The sequence below is a fragment of the Perissodus microlepis genome, chromosome 23 (genome assembly GCF_051167445.1).
Source record: "Perissodus microlepis isolate ML-2025 ecotype Zambia chromosome 23, ASM5116744v1, whole genome shotgun sequence".
Lineage (NCBI taxonomy): Eukaryota > Metazoa > Chordata > Actinopteri > Cichliformes > Cichlidae > Perissodus > Perissodus microlepis.
Genome location: NC_140482.1, coordinates 32741798 through 32757619, shown reverse-complemented (window position 1 = coordinate 32757619; position 15822 = coordinate 32741798). Strand labels below are relative to the sequence as shown.

General features: G+C 37.0%; 2 protein-coding genes across 2 annotated transcripts; both read right to left on the bottom strand.

The window, feature by feature from the left end:
* Positions 1 to 1166: 1166 nt before the first annotated feature.
* On the bottom strand, positions 1167 to 3109 carry LOC146361843 (mast cell protease 1A-like). The gene is made up of 5 exons (XM_084922286.1): positions 3052 to 3109; positions 2826 to 2979; positions 2448 to 2586; positions 1945 to 2169; positions 1167 to 1837 (listed from the first exon to the last, which is right to left on the bottom strand). The coding sequence occupies exons 1-5, from the start codon at positions 3107 to 3109 to the stop codon at positions 1610 to 1612; spliced, it is 804 nt and encodes a 267-aa protein (XP_084778412.1). The 3' UTR covers positions 1167 to 1609.
* A 10639-nt stretch (positions 3110 to 13748) lies between these two features.
* LOC146361842 (mast cell protease 1A-like) lies at positions 13749 to 15284 on the bottom strand. Its single transcript, XM_084922287.1, has 5 exons — positions 15227 to 15284; positions 15001 to 15154; positions 14626 to 14764; positions 14123 to 14347; positions 13749 to 14015 (listed from the first exon to the last, which is right to left on the bottom strand). The coding sequence occupies exons 1-5, from the start codon at positions 15282 to 15284 to the stop codon at positions 13788 to 13790; spliced, it is 804 nt and encodes a 267-aa protein (XP_084778413.1). The 3' UTR covers positions 13749 to 13787.
* Positions 15285 to 15822: the final 538 nt, after the last annotated feature.

Genomic DNA, 15822 nt, shown 5'->3' with positions numbered 1-15822 from the left:
TTTGCTTTGATTTGTGGCCTGCCATGTACAGATCATTAAAAAAGCTGATATATAAAATCACATATAAAAGCAAGTGGAAACCTACAACAGCGCAAGTTATTAGTAAGTTACTACATCTTTCTTCAAAAATAGATAAACAGACCAAATTTATCCTCCACATGAGATGGTATTATAGTCCGTGTGCAGATGGGTGACTGCACTCCAGAGGAGATCCTGCCTTTTATACAAACTGCTGTATACATTCTTTATTGTGCTGGTCTGTAAAATCTATATAAAACACAAACCTGACTTCAGTCTTTCTTTCCCTGCTTTGTCTCAGTCTGGCGTGAACAAGCAGATGCAATCAAGTTTTAATTCACTGCACAGTCTCAGTGTTTCTGGCCACCATCCATTAAGCTGTGCTTGCATGAAGCTCGCCATGTTTATTAATAGAGGCGATTGATTGATAGATCATTTATTTCAAGCATATACGTACATACATACAAAATAGAGCATATCTACGAAAAGGAAAATACTGTCCTGTAGTTCAAAAAGCAGTGGGAAGAAGTAACACACGTGTTACCACCCCCTTCACATATTTATAGCTCAGTCATGTAATTGTGCAGCTGCTTCCAAATGTTGTATAACCATGTGAATTTATTACATTGGACTGCATGAAAACCATATCTTTATACATTGATTTAAATTTCTGAATATATTTGTCGTGTCAATTAATTTTAAATTTAAATGTAAAAATAATTTTCAATAAAGACACTAATGTGTTTGTCTTATAGAGGTTTAAGTTGCAGAGAAATGCCATTACTGTTTGTTCAACTATTGCAGGACAAGCACTGTTTAAGTGAAAAAAGAAATGTTATGACATTAAATTTGAATGCACATGTGGTAAAACATATTTTTGTTGTAAATCTACACCAACTACCGAGTGAAAGGGTTTTCTGTACTCATTCATGTGCTTTCTATTATTTTATGCATCGCCTTTCTATGGCCACATAAGCCTCTAATTTTGGAGATTTTTAATCCACGTTTTTACTCATTATAATTATTTAATTTCCTTTTTCAGTAAATGAATCATTTAAAGTCCAGTTTGTTTCTCAGTATCGTGTATCTGGTTTAGTCACACATGTGGAAATGTTCTTGCATCTCTCATTATTTTTGTAATAGTCAGGAAGTGCAGATTACTGTTACCATTTCCTCTGTCTGATGTGAATCTGCAGTTTATCACCGGAAGGTTTCTCTCGCTGTTTGAGCTGTTTTTTTCTTATTAAGTAAAAGTACACATACATTACACAATTTGATGACCACAGTTGAGTCCATGTTGATTTTTAAATGCACCTCATGTTGTTTGAAGATTGAAGGTTTCCAGCGATTACTATTTTCTTTGTTGACAGTTAGTTTCCTGATCAGTTGACCTTTGTTTTGTGTTTAACTTAATAAACAATGACAAAAAATGCTTGGAACCAAAGCCTCTGTAATGTTCTCCAGCCGTCTAAAACCCAAAAATATTCCCTTTGCTGTAATCTGTGGAAAATCACATATCTGACAAACTATCAAATGTTCTGTTCATCAAAACAGCTGATTTAATTTCTGTCAATTACCATGTATTATTAGACTAATCAGCATCTCTAACACAAATATGATGTTCCTTAGAAACAGGAATGATGGTTACTGTATCGGTTGTTGGAGAATGTAACTTTCCCTTATGTTCTTTGATGGAGTCTCTGTGGTCAGGTATCTTAGTATAACCCTGAATTGTTGAGCCATCTGGGTTTATTTTGCTGGTGGATATCACCCCATATACCTTTCCATCTTCACAGACTAATGGACCACCAGCGTCTCCCTGGAAGTATTTAGTATTTACACAGTATTTAGTGATTGCTTTGGAAGTGAATTTCTGTTGTTGACCAAAGTTTTTTTCTCGATGTTAGTGTGCAAAAATACACTTACCTGACCAGGTTCTCTCTCACCCTCAGAGCAGTACATGTTTCTGTTAGCACACAGCTCATTGTCAGTCAGGGTCACATTTACTTCCAGGAGTTTGACAGACATATATTTGCTGTTTTCTGTGCTTCCCCAACCAGAAATGACACATGCTTTTGGCAGAGATCCATCATCACGGTCAACAAGAGTGATGGGTTTCACTTTGTCGTTCAACTCTGCCTTGGTGCTCAACTTAAGGAAGAGAGAGAGAAAACCCTTTAAAAGATATTAGCACTGTTAACTACAGTCTGTTTTAGTGCTGTATTCAGTTGGGCTCAATTTCAGTAACGCGAAGAGGGAAAAAAGTAAAATAAAAATCAGTATGTACAGGATTTCAGTACAACTTGAATGAACAGAGCAACAGCCAAAAAAAAAAAAAAAAAATCTTGGAGATTCTGAAAAAAAGACTAAATTAGAGCAATGTGGTGAACTTCAAAAGTACAATCATATTTTTTTTTATATATATATACCTTAAGAAGCATCATATCATTTTTAATATTAACTGGATTGTAGCCTTTCATTGGAAATGCATTTCTCCCAGGCACATTAACATGCTGTACACCATTCTGATCATGATAATTATGAAGTCCCAGAAAAACTTTGTAGGACCTAAAAAAAAAAAAAAAGAAGTTTATTATTTGTTTGATAAAAATAATGAGTCTTTGGTCTTGTGTTCACAAGATAAAAATTTTTTGGGTCATTTTATCTAATAACCATGAAGCTGCATAAAAACAGATTTCCTCCTCTCAATATGTGACTTGACTTTAATCTTGAGATTACAGATTCCACAGTAGGCCCCTAAACACTAAACAGGTAAAAAACAAAACACAACAGTGTGTTAGACTCACTCGGCTTGGCAGACTGCAGCAGTCATCACAAAATCCTCATTGAGAAGGAAGCCAGCACAGTGTCCTATATGACCACCTGTGCTGTTCATCTGCAAAAGCACCATGTAAGGTCTGCTGTGAGGCACAGCCTCGTGACCTCCAATGATCGCATGGCCTGAGACAAAAGTGAAATAAAGTATATACATACAAAAACAAATGTGTGCGTAAAATATGTAAAGATCTTTACCTTGTTGATGAAAGCTCAGTACCAGTGTCAGTAATGTCAGTTTATAGTAAATAATCATGGTGCGATCACAGTCGAGAGTTCAGCTGAGATACTGAAGAGAAATAATAATCTCTGATCATTTTCACCCTGAAATGTTTCCTATATATTTGTGTTATTTGCATACGCATGCTCAGTGATGTGGCTTTGAACCACATTCTTAAGGAAGGTAAATATCGCCTTACTATTTTTCATGAAAAATGTCTAAAAATATGATCCTGTGAACTGATTAACCTCACTCCAAAGTCCACTAAGTTTGCACCAAATTGTTTTTTTTTATGTTAAATTAAATTTCATTTTAAATAATAAAATGTTAAAATGAAATTCAGTTTAAATTCCAGGATTCAATAAAGCATCACCACCTGAAAATTAAAGCCTTAATTTATTTTGATAATATTTTGACTCTTGCAGGATTCCAACTAATGTGTGCTGTCATGAGCACCTTTCTCTATAGCGACCAGAAAAACAGTTTACATGTAAAAACAAATTGAGAGTAAATCATACCTCATAAACAAGTACAAAGAAATTCAGGAAGATCTTGATGCACGTGACGGGACCGAACTGAAGTGGAAACAGACAAACAGAATAAAAAATGACAAAGACGATGAACTGGAGGAAACTCAGGACTTAAATGCACAGGATGATGATGATGATTATAAACAAAGGTCAGGAGAAAAAAGGAGAGCCTGTATTAAGCTTCAAGGCCACTGAAGGCCAGGACATGTAATAATAACAATTAGCGGAAATAATGTATCCCTCTCAGTGACTGTGAGGACTGCTGCTGGCTGAATGACTGTGATTGTTTACACCTGTGTTTGCCGAGTGTCTCGGACAATATGCGGTTTGATTGTTATTTATACTCATTTTACGTTTTTTATTACTGTATTTTTCTTATTTTATTCATTTATTTATTTTTTGCTTATTATTACACTGTAGAATACAATAATCAATCGACAATATTTTGTTTCAGCCTGTGTGTTTCTAGATACCTTGAGAAATCACAATTAAACCTTCTTGAATTTTAAATCTTCAATAAGGCAGAGACAGCAATAAGACTGAGAATCGCAAATACAGGAGAGAGAGAGTCGACATTACCGCTGACGGCCAACAGAGAAGAGAGCGTGCAGTAATGCAGAGAGTAGGCAAAGGACAGGAGAAAGAAGGGAAAACCTGTGTCAAGGATCAATGTAGTTTGCAGAGGTCAGAAAAGAGAAAAGCGAGATCCTCTATGCCTTTACTTTTTCACTTTTACTTGAATAAAGTGCTTCTACTTTTACTTGTGTATTTTGTAACACTAGTATCTGTACTTTTTCTTACGTACAGAATGTCTTTACTTGTTAAGTCCCCCGTTTCTGCAGTAAACAGCAATGTCTTCAACATTCTTGTGGTGTAGAGAGATAGAAAAGGCCCTAATACTGAACCCTGTGGCACACCAGCAGAAACAGAAAATGAACCTAAAAAGTGAGATTTAAGTTGAATGAAATGAGTGCAATCTGAGAGATATGAGGTGAACCAGGCTAGGAGGATATGACTAATGCCAAAATCTTTTCAGAAGAATAGTGTGGTAAATCAAAGACTGCACTCAGAGAAGGGTGAGGATGGTGAGGACGCTGGAGTCACCTGCCATCAGGAGGTGATTGGTCGTTTTGAATATTTTCTGTGCTGTGAAGTGGGCGAAACCAGACTAGAATTGTTCATAGAGATTATTGTTATTGACGTGTGTGAAGCTAAGAGGCGACAACATTCTCAATAATTTTAGAAATTAAAGGGAGGTTAGATATCTGTAGAAAGTTATTGAAATTATGGGAAATTATTAAGAATTGGAGTAACGGATGCAGTTTTCAATAATGAAGTAACAACTCCAGCGCTAAGGGAAAAGTGAAAAATATGGATATGGTTATATTCTAAAGAGCAATCATTGCCTTCCTCGTGCATGTTTGAGATCCTGAGCACCTTCTTTGCAGGTGCTTGGAGAGATTCGGTTTTACGTTAGCTTTTCTGTTCTCTGCACAAATTACACTTTTCTGTTACACCATTTTTAATGTTTTTGGAAATTAATTTCTGAATTTGAAATCACATTTAATCCGCACTGATACAAATACCTTGCACTGGAATAATGTTTTACCTCGCTTTTAGATAATAAACCCACGTTTCCACAGAAATTGTTATCAAGACACGGCTAAATATTGACCAGCTCTCTGACAAGGTGTACAAACACAATTTCAGGATATAGTTGCTGGAATTTGTATTGGGAATGAGGACCAATCGGACTCAGGACATTCTACACCCTTCCTTAAAGCAAACATTCTAATAAACCTTCAATGGTTACTTGAATAGTTTTAAAAAAGAAATATTTCAGTTTTTCAAGAAACTCTCAAAACTAATTTTCACTCTGAATTTCTTTTAGTGCAGACTAAAAACTTGATAACTTAAATAATTTAAATACTAATTAAAAGTAAAGCGGTCAGAATTCTGAAACGTCTCAGCAAACTGGTGGTTTTTCAGTGTGTATTCTATATTCTAACATGCGGTCTTGTCAATCAAATCACAGAAATAACAGATACTTGATGGCAGTTAAATTTAGAGCAGTGAAAAGTTCTGCACTTTTTCACTGACACTGGCAGATCTCTGCTTTGCGTCATCGGCTTATTTGTAAAAACATTTGTAGCCCTCTTCCAGAGCAATGTTTGGGAGAAATAAAAAAACAACCATATGATAATTATAGGTACAGGTAATGGGAGGAGTCAGGCAAGGATTATAGGATATAAGTAAGAATGCTCCAGTTACACATCAACAAGCCTCACACAGAAATCAGCTGATCCGCACACCTTTACCAGGTAAGAGAGGTGACACAAAACTCTGTGATGCAGATCAGAGCACTGTACAGAGACTCATGCTACCATAGGTTTGTAATTAATTACTGAAGGTTGTAGGACGCCAGTCGTTCAATGAGGAGATGGTGGAGGATTTGGGTACAGGGACGATGGTGGCCATTTTTAAGCAGGCTGGAACTACAGACAGATAGAGGGAAAGGTTGAAGATGTGTGTGTGTTTTGAACGGATAATTGGAGGTTTTTAAAAAACGCCTTGGCTGCATTTTTAGGTAAACGGCAGCAAAAAACTCAGTAACTTTTTTGAAGAAGTAACTATATAATTAATTGCCCAACATTGGTCTTTATATACTGTATTTTGCCAAACCATCTAACTTGGATGGATTTGATGCTGGCGTGACCACAATGTACACGTCTGCTGTTGCTCACAGTGTACCAAGGGACTGCTCAGGGAGTTTGTGTGTTCGCTCAGACACGTGAAAAATTAGAGGGAACATTGCTCAAGAGTTGGGAGTTCGCCTTATAATCTGAAGGTTGTCGGTTCGAGTCCCGGCTTGGACAGTCTCAGCTGTTGTGTCCTTGGGCAAGACACTTCACTGTAGCTACAATGGGTGGATGACTGGATCTGTAAAGCGCTTTGGGGTCCTTAGGGACTAGTAAAGCGCTATACAAATACAGGCCATTTACCATACAGTACCAATGCACCTGACACCCAAGGAGGTGTGCGAGTTCTGGACCAAGCTGAAACTTGTGAAGAGCTGAGGTTCTTTTATGGGGTTGCATAGTGTTTTTTTTGTTTTTTTTTATAACTTTGGCCCCCTTGATATAGCAGCAAGTCGTGGATGATGCCGGATGAACTTGCTTGGCAGAACAATTTAAAGCCCCACTCATCTGGTTTGTTGGCACTATACTGGTGGAGAGTGCCAGGCCTTGCAGCTTCATATGAAACCATGACCTCAAACACACTGTGGTTGAAAGTGGATGGCATCATGAGACACCACTCAAGAATCCGCCACAGGACCATGTGATTTTTAGCCATATAATTGTTTATATCCATACAGTACTTGTTAAACATGAAATTATATTTTTGACAACTTAGTATTATTAATTTACCAGCTACTGTAATTTGGTTAAAATGTAATTAGTTTTGATATTCGTGATTTCCACATGTTACTCTTGATTTTTACCATATTTACTAATATTAACATAGAAAGTTACAAAAATTACTTGCTGAGAAAATAATTTCAGCAAATTCTTGCTGTGCTCCACCCTGATTGGAGGATAACTGCACTGCCAGCACTCATGGACATTACACCTTAGTTACAAACCGTATTTCTATTTATACTTCAATGCAACCAACATCCCTATTTAAAGTGTATTTAATATAACCTTATTTAGTATAGTTGCAGCAGTCCCCCCACCCCTGCATTTAATAAAATACGTTTTTGAAATCAAAACAGAGCTGCAATCCATCATGAAGCAAACAGTGACATCATCAAGCGCTAGTTTATTTTAACCAGACTTATGAAGCATGGAGGTTTCAGTTCAAGCTACATTAACTAACTACAACTAAAGGGTTAGGGTAGCTACATTAACTATAGTTAGTTAATGTAGCTAACTATAACTATAACTAAACTAAAACACAAGCAGTTCATTAAAAGACATGAGTTTTTTTTTTAACTTTATTATTGCTCAGTAATAAGACAAAAGTATTTATTACCTGAGTACGAGATTCATAAAAATACACCATAGCCATGCATTAGTTTAGTTTGTTTATATTTAGCAAATGCATTTTGCAATTTAGAATAAATCTGCATTCATGTGCAAAATTTAGCATTTCCCAATGAGATTGAGAACATGCAGTGCCCTCACAGAAAGGGCCAAACAATTTCAACAACAGTGAGAGGTTCTGAATCGAGGTGTTTTATATTGTAAGGTAAAAACCTTACAAAATTAAAGCTCCAACCCAAACAATCCCCCATGAGCAAGCACTTGGCAACAGTGGGGAGGAAAAACTCCCTTTCAACAGGAAGAAACCTCCAGCAGAACCAGGCTCAGAGAGGGTCAGCCATCTGCCGCGACCTGTTTGGATGGGGCTGATGCGAGACAGAACCAACACTGTAGGATTTTAAAATTGTTGAAATCTTGTGAATTGTATATATCATAGTCGAAATCATAGCCTGATTTCGACTATGATTTTGTAGGGAAACAATGTTTTCAAAAATTGCCCAAAAGAACAACAGTTCCTAAAGGTCTTTGAAGAGGATTGTTCAGATGAATTGTTGTTATTCTCCTTAACAACAAAAACCTTAATCCTCTTGTCCTTCATCTTGTTCGCTTCAGAGATCAACGTTCTTGCTACATTATCTTCAAAGTTTAACTGCCTGAATTCCATGGCAGTCTGTACCATCATTTTAGACTTATATGTCTTCTTTAGACTCTTATAAACGGCTCTAACAAGTTTGCCTAAAGATTTTGGAAGTTGTGCGGGTAGTTTACCCACAGCCAATTCAATAACCTTTTCTAAAATGGCAAAAATGTTGACCTGCTTTGTTGCTGTGCCTGTCTTTAAGGCGATCATGTTGATCAGCCTAACAAGAAACTGAATTATAAAGTTTCTTTCTTTAGTTTCTTGTGTCCTTTGCCCTGGACTGGACACAAAGAAGGGGATCTGTTCTTCAGCCGTTTCAGCAGGACTGGTCTGATTTTCCCCAACAACAGAATCCTTTATTCTTTTCTCCTTTACCTTATTGAGCTCTGATATTAAAATTCTTGTGACATTTGCTTCAAATATTGACTGATGAAATGCAATGACAAATAGTAGCAAGTCCTTGGAGTTGTACATCTTCTGCAGTCCATGGAAAACAGACTTAACCACCCTGTCTATAGATGTTGGCAGTTCTGCAGGTAATTTTCCTGCAGTTTCTTCTGTGACCGTTTTGAGGAGTGAAGACATGTCGATGGGTTTTATGACTAATTTAATTTTTGTTGTAATGGTGTTTGAAAGCTTTACAACAAACTGAACGATAAAGTTTTTTTCATCCATTTCTCGTCTTTCTGCCCGTGTAAGGGTCATAAAGGCGGATTTGAAGAGAACTGTCTGCATCTCCTCTTCAGATATTTCTATGGGCCTGGTTTCCTGTGGACTGTCTGCTTTAAAGGAATCCATTTGAGTTTTTTTTCTGTGCTGTTCTCTGATGCCGTTACTAGTGTCTGTAATAACGTTTAGTATGAAGTTTCTTTGGCTCCGAACCTATTTATGAGCTGGTAGATCAAAGCGGACCAGATCAAAGCTGAAAATGTATCACGTGACACTGACGTCAGCTTTGGAGTGCGATGTCACTGGAGAGGGCGTGGCCGCCGAGATGCACGATCGGGAAGGGAGCTGGAGAATGGGATCTCTTTTTACCGTTTGTAAAACGGATGGACAAGCGACTGTTTTTATGTGTTGTCGTTAGCAACGGTAAAACCGTCGTGTCCGCTTGTTTATTTTCCTTTCACAATAAAGCTCAAGATCCTGTTGAGACTTTTCAAAATAAACTGAATCACGTGAAAGAGTGTTTACGGATGAGTATGGGCTCAAATTGTGGTCATAAATATGTTGTACTTGTAAAAAAGATTTGTATGTGTAAAAAAGACTTGTGTGTGGACTTAGCCAAAAAGTACATGTGAAAGTCGAACCGGCAACCTTCCGATTACAAGGCGAGCTCCCAACTCTTGAACCACGACCGCCCCAGAAATAAATAGCAAAATATTTATGACCACAATTTGAGCCCATAGATGAGAAGCAAAAAAGAGCCGCCAGGTGCTAAAAATAAACCTTAGACTCAAACGTTAGAACAGGCCTTTCCCCGCAGCACGCCGTTGAATAAATACTCACGAAGAAAACGGCGGCCGTTACAACTTATGTATCGTTTCATGCAACACTCAACTCCAGGTACACGATGCCCAGCTGAGTCGAGCTGCCCGAGATTCACAGAATTTACAGAAAATGTTACATTTTTGTGATTTATATCGTTATCGGGGCTATAGATGCTTATATTGGGATATGTGATTTTGGTCACATCGCACAGCCCTACTCTGAGGCCATAGCAAATTAGAACAAACATCCTAATGAGTGATTTTGTAGATATACGTTCTATTTATAGAGTTGCTAATTGTTTTTCATTATTGCAGGCCAATGAAATGGATGGCACAAATCCTGACTGGGTTCCAACGCTACATATGGGGCACTACGAAATCCCTGCTTCAAACTACACGCTACATAGCATACCACTATGCCAATCAGATTAGTTCTTCCATGTGAGGGTGAAGAGGTGACCCTTTTGGACAAGATAGTGAAGGTTTCTGCGTTTTGGTGAATGAGTGAGTGGTAGTAAAACCAGGGAAAAATGCTCTTGTTAAATACTCTTAAAAGTCTTGTGCTGTGTATGTACTTATAAGTTTTCAAAAGAGACAGGAAATTACAGAACGCTAATAGTGGGTGATATTATTTAAATGTTGTCATGGTTTTATGTGAACATTTTGTCATTTGTAAACTATACATTGATTCTACATTGTAACTGATGTGATATTCTACAAAGTGGTTTTAATTAAAAGGCAAAAATTAGTTTGTTTCTTTATTCAACTTTTTGAACAGTGTTACTTAGTAAGCACATATTCAGTAAATGCAAATTATTTACATGGCAATGCGCTTCAGACACAAATGTAGACCCCCTAAATAAAACATTATGGGTTATTCAGAACAGAACTATGCTTGGAGAAATATTTTCTCATCCGTTGAGACGACTCCTCCACAGTAGCAGGTGGAATTTTTCTTTTCTGAGGACGGCTTCTTTTACCTGTCACTACAGATGGTCTGTTTGTGTTTTGATTGAGAGCCTTTTTCGGGGCAGCTGAAGAGAAGTCTATCTTATGGCCAACCTCTGACTGTATCATGGTCATATTGCCCAGCAAAACCCAGTATGCAGGTTCATCTGTAACAGTCCTTGTGCCACAGATCAACACTGTTGCTTCTACGTTAAACAGAAGAGGGGTGACATGGCTGCAGGTATCCGCGACTCCGGGCACACAGGTGCAGTGGGCGGCTTCAACCTTCCCTGTGATGCTCACAATGACCCATGCCTGCAATGCTGGTTCATTCAGTGCCGTGCAGTACCTGCAACACACACAAAGTTAATTTAAAGACAATACATGTAATTTTTTAAAAATCTTTTTATGTATCCATCTATAGAATGTTGCATGTTACATTCTAAATCTGCCTGTTTTGTTTTTGTTTTTTTTAAATCTGCCAGCAAAAAATGAACCTAAATTATGTAATGCAAGGATGTAATCACTTTCAAGAGGGAGAAAGCATAAAGTTCGACTTTAAGTGACAAATATGAATCACTTAATATGATAAGGAGATTCTGCAGGTCATTAATCAATGTATAAAACAAAAAAAGAATGTATTTTTAGTGACACAGGACATAAACACGGAAGCAAGATGCATAATTAGGATTATTTATAATAAATATGAATTAATGATTGCAATTTCTTTAACCATAGAGAATGACTAAATGCTTCAGGACAATGTCACATCAATGCACTGAACTCACTATGTTATCCATCTAACAGAGCCTCCACATGTTCTCACTGTAATTTCCCCCTCATGAATGAATTGATGCTTGCACTAATCTGAAAGTACGGGGGGAATTAAATGCATTTTACTTGCAGTACTCAAGCTGACTTACCTTTGTTTGAATGACGGCGTATTGACTAAATCCTCCTTCTCTTGTACGGTGTATACACCTGAGACTGTCACCTGTCTGTGTGTCCTGCACTCTCTCTCTGTTTCTTTCTCTCTGATTGTGTAATAAAAGTATGAACATGTATTTATAAGTTACACTTGTGTTTGAATCCTGCAGCTTACCACACATTTGATTTCCATGTGTGACAACTGCAAGTGTCCAGAGTGAGGACAGACTGAGGGACCCACTGCTGCACATCATCTGTGAGGCTTTGCACCCCTGATGATCCACCAGGACAAACTCAGCAGTGTGTGAGGAAGAGGAGGAGGAAGAGCCCGCAGCAGCTGACAGATGAAGAGAATAGACAGACTGTTCCCTGTTTGTGAAGGACTGCTAGAAAAGTTTAAACTAACTGTCTGTCCTGAATCAATCTTATTAGGTAATGTTCCCATAATTTTATCATTCAAGTGTTTTCAGTGTGGGAGAAAGTACTCAGGGCTCTGAATTGGGATACAGCCTGTTTGCTTTGATTTGTGGCCTGCCATGTACAGATCATTAAAAAAGCTGATATATAAAATCACATATAAAAGCAAGTGGAAACCTACAACAGCGCAAGTTATTAGTAAGTTACTACATCTTTCTTCAAAAATAGATAAACAGACCAAATTTATCCTCCACATGAGATGGTATTATAGTCCGTGTGCAGATGGGTGACTGCACTCCAGAGGAGATCCTGCCTTTTATACAAACTGCTGTATACATTCTTTATTGTGCTGGTCTGTAAAATCTATATAAAACACAAACCTGACTTCAGTCTTTCTTTCCCTGCTTTGTCTCAGTCTGGCGTGAACAAGCAGATGCAATCAAGTTTTAATTCACTGCACAGTCTCAGTGTTTCTGGCCACCATCCATTAAGCTGTGCTTGCATGAAGCTCACCATGTTTATTAATAGAGGCGATTGATTGATAGATCATTTATTTCAAGCATATACGTACATACATACAAAATAGAGCATATCTACGAAAAGGAAAATACTGTCCTGTAGTACAACCAGTGTTCAAAAAGCAGTGGGAAGAAGTAACACACGTGTTACCACCCCCTTCACATATTTATAGCTCAGTCATGTAATTGTGCAGCTGCTTCCAAATGTTGTATAACCATGTGAATTTATTACATTGGACTGCATGAAAACCATATCTTTATACATTGATTTAAATTTCTGAATATATTTGTCGTGTCAATTAATTTTAAATTTAAATGTAAAAATAATTTTCAATAAAGACACTAATGTGTTTGTCTTATAGAGGTTTAAGTTGCAGAGAAATGCCATTACTGTTTGTTCAACTATTGCAGGACAACCACTGTTTAAGTGAAAAAAGAAATGTTATGACATTAAATTTGAATGCACATGTGGTAAAACATATTTTTGTTGTAAATCTACACCAACTACCGAGTGAAAGGGTTTTCTGTACTCATTCATGTGCTTTCTATTATTTTATGCATCGCCTTTCTATGGCCACATAAGCCTCTAATTTTGGAGATTTTTAATCCACGTTTTTACTCATTATAATTATTTAATTTCCTTTTTCAGTAAATGAATCATTTAAAGTCCAGTTTGTTTCTCAGTATCGTGTATCTGGTTTAGTCACACATGTGGAAATGTTCTTGCGTCTCTCATTATTTTTGTAATAGTCAGGAAGTGCAGATTACTGTTACCATTTCCTCTGTCTGATGTGAATCTGCAGTTTATCACCGGAAGGTTTCTCTCGCTGTTTGAGCTGTTTTTTTCTTATTAAGTAAAAGTACACATACATTACACAATTTGATGACCACAGTTGAGTCCATGTTGATTTTTAAATGCACCTCATGTTGTTTGAAGATTGAAGGTTTCCAGCGATTACTATTTTCTTTGTTGACAGTTAGTTTCCTGATCAGTTGACCTTTGTTTTGTGTTTAACTTAATAAACAATGACAAAAAATGCTTGGAACCAGAGCCTCTGTAATGTTCTCCAGCCGTCTAAAACCCAAAAATATTCCCTTTGCTGTAATCTGTGGAAAATCACATATCTGACAAACTATCAAATGTTCTGTTCATCAAAACAGCTGATTTAATTTCTGTCAATTACCATGTATTATTAGACTAATCAGCATCTCTAACACAAATATGATGTTCCTTAGAAACAGGAATGATGGTTACTGTATCGGTTGTTGGAGAATGTAACTTTCCCTTATGTTCTTTGATGGAGTCTCTGTGGTCAGGTATCTTAGTATAACCCTGAATTGTTGAGCCATCTGGGTTTATTTTGCTGGTGGATATCACCCCATATACCTTTCCATCTTCACAGACTAATGGACCACCACCGTCTCCCTGGAAGTATTTAGTATTTACACAGTATTTAGTGATTGCTTTGGAAGTGAATTTCTGTTGTTGACCAAAGTTTTTTTCTCGATGTTAGTGTGCAAAAATACACTTACCTGACCAGGTTCTCTCTCACCCTCAGAGCAGTACATGTTTCTGTTAGCACACAGCTCATTGTCAGTCAGGGTCACATTTACTTCCAGGAGTTTGACAGACATATATTTGCTGTTTTCTGTGCTTCCCCAACCAGAAATGACACATGCTTTTGGCAGAGATCCATCATCACGGTCAGCAAGAGCGATGGGTTTCACTTTGTCGTTCAACTCTGCCTTGGTGCTCAACTTAAGGAAGAGAGAGAGAAAACCCTTTAAAAGATATTAGCACTGTTAACTACAGTCTGTTTTAGTGCTGTATTCAGTTGGGCTCAATTTCAGTAACGCGAAGAGGGAAAAAAGTAAAATAAAAATCAGTATGTACAGGATTTCAGTACAACTTGAATGAACAGAGCAACAGCCAAAAAAAAAAAGAGAAAAAAACTTGGAGATTCTGAAAAAAAGACTAAATTAGAGCAATGTGGTGAACTTCAAAAGTACAATCATATTTTTTTTTATATATATACCTTAAGAAGCATCATATCATTTTTAATATTAACTGGATTGTAGCCTTTCATTGGAAATGCATTTCTCCCAGGCACATTAACATGCTGTACACCATTCTGATCATGATAATTATGAAGTCCCAGAAAAACTTTGTAGGACCTAAAAAAAAAAAAAGTTTATTATTTGTTTGATAAAAATAATGAGTTTTTGGTCTTGTGTTCACAAGATAAAAAATTTTTGGGTCATTTTATCTAATAACCATGAAGCTGCATAAAAACAGATTTCCTCCTCTCAATATGTGACTTGACTTTAATCTTGAGATTACAGATTCCACAGTAGGCCCCTAAACACTAAACAGGTAAAAAAAACAAAACACAACAGTGTGTTAGACTCACTCGGCTTGGCAGACTGCAGCAGTCATCACAAAATCCTCATTGAGAAGGAAGCCAGCACAGTGTCCTATATGACCACCTGTGCTGTTCATCTGCAAAAGCACCATGTAAGGTCTGCTGTGACGCACAGCCTCGTGACCTCCAATGATCGCATGGCCTGAGACAAAAGTGAAATAAAGTATATACATACAAAAACAAATGTGTGCGTAAAATATGTAAAGATCTTTACCTTGTTGATGAAAGCTCAGTACCAGTGTCAGTAATGTCAGTTTATAGTAAATAATCATGGTGCGATCACAGTCGAGAGTTCAGCTGAGATACTGAAGAGAAATAATAATCTCTGATCATTTTCACCCTGAAATGTTTCCTATATATTTGTGTTATTTGCATACGCATGCTCAGTGATGTGGCTGTAATGAGGCCACTAAGTTTGCACCAAATTGTTTTTTTTTTTATGTTAAATTAAATTTCATTTTAAACAATAAAATGTTAAAATGAAATTCAGTTTAAATTCCAGGATTCAATAAAGCATCACCACCTGAAAATTAAAGCCTTAATTTATTTTGATAATATTTTGACTCTTGCAGGATTCCAACTAATGTGTGCTGTCATGAGCACCTTTCTCTATAGCGACCAGAAAAACAGTTTACATGTAAAAACAAATTGAGAGTAAATCATACCTCATAAACAAGTACAAAGAAATTCAGGAAGATCTTGATGCACGTGACGGGACCGAACTGAAGTGGAAACAGACAAACAGAATAAAAAATGACAAAGACGATGAACTGGAGGAAACTCAGGACTTAAATGCACAGGATGATGATG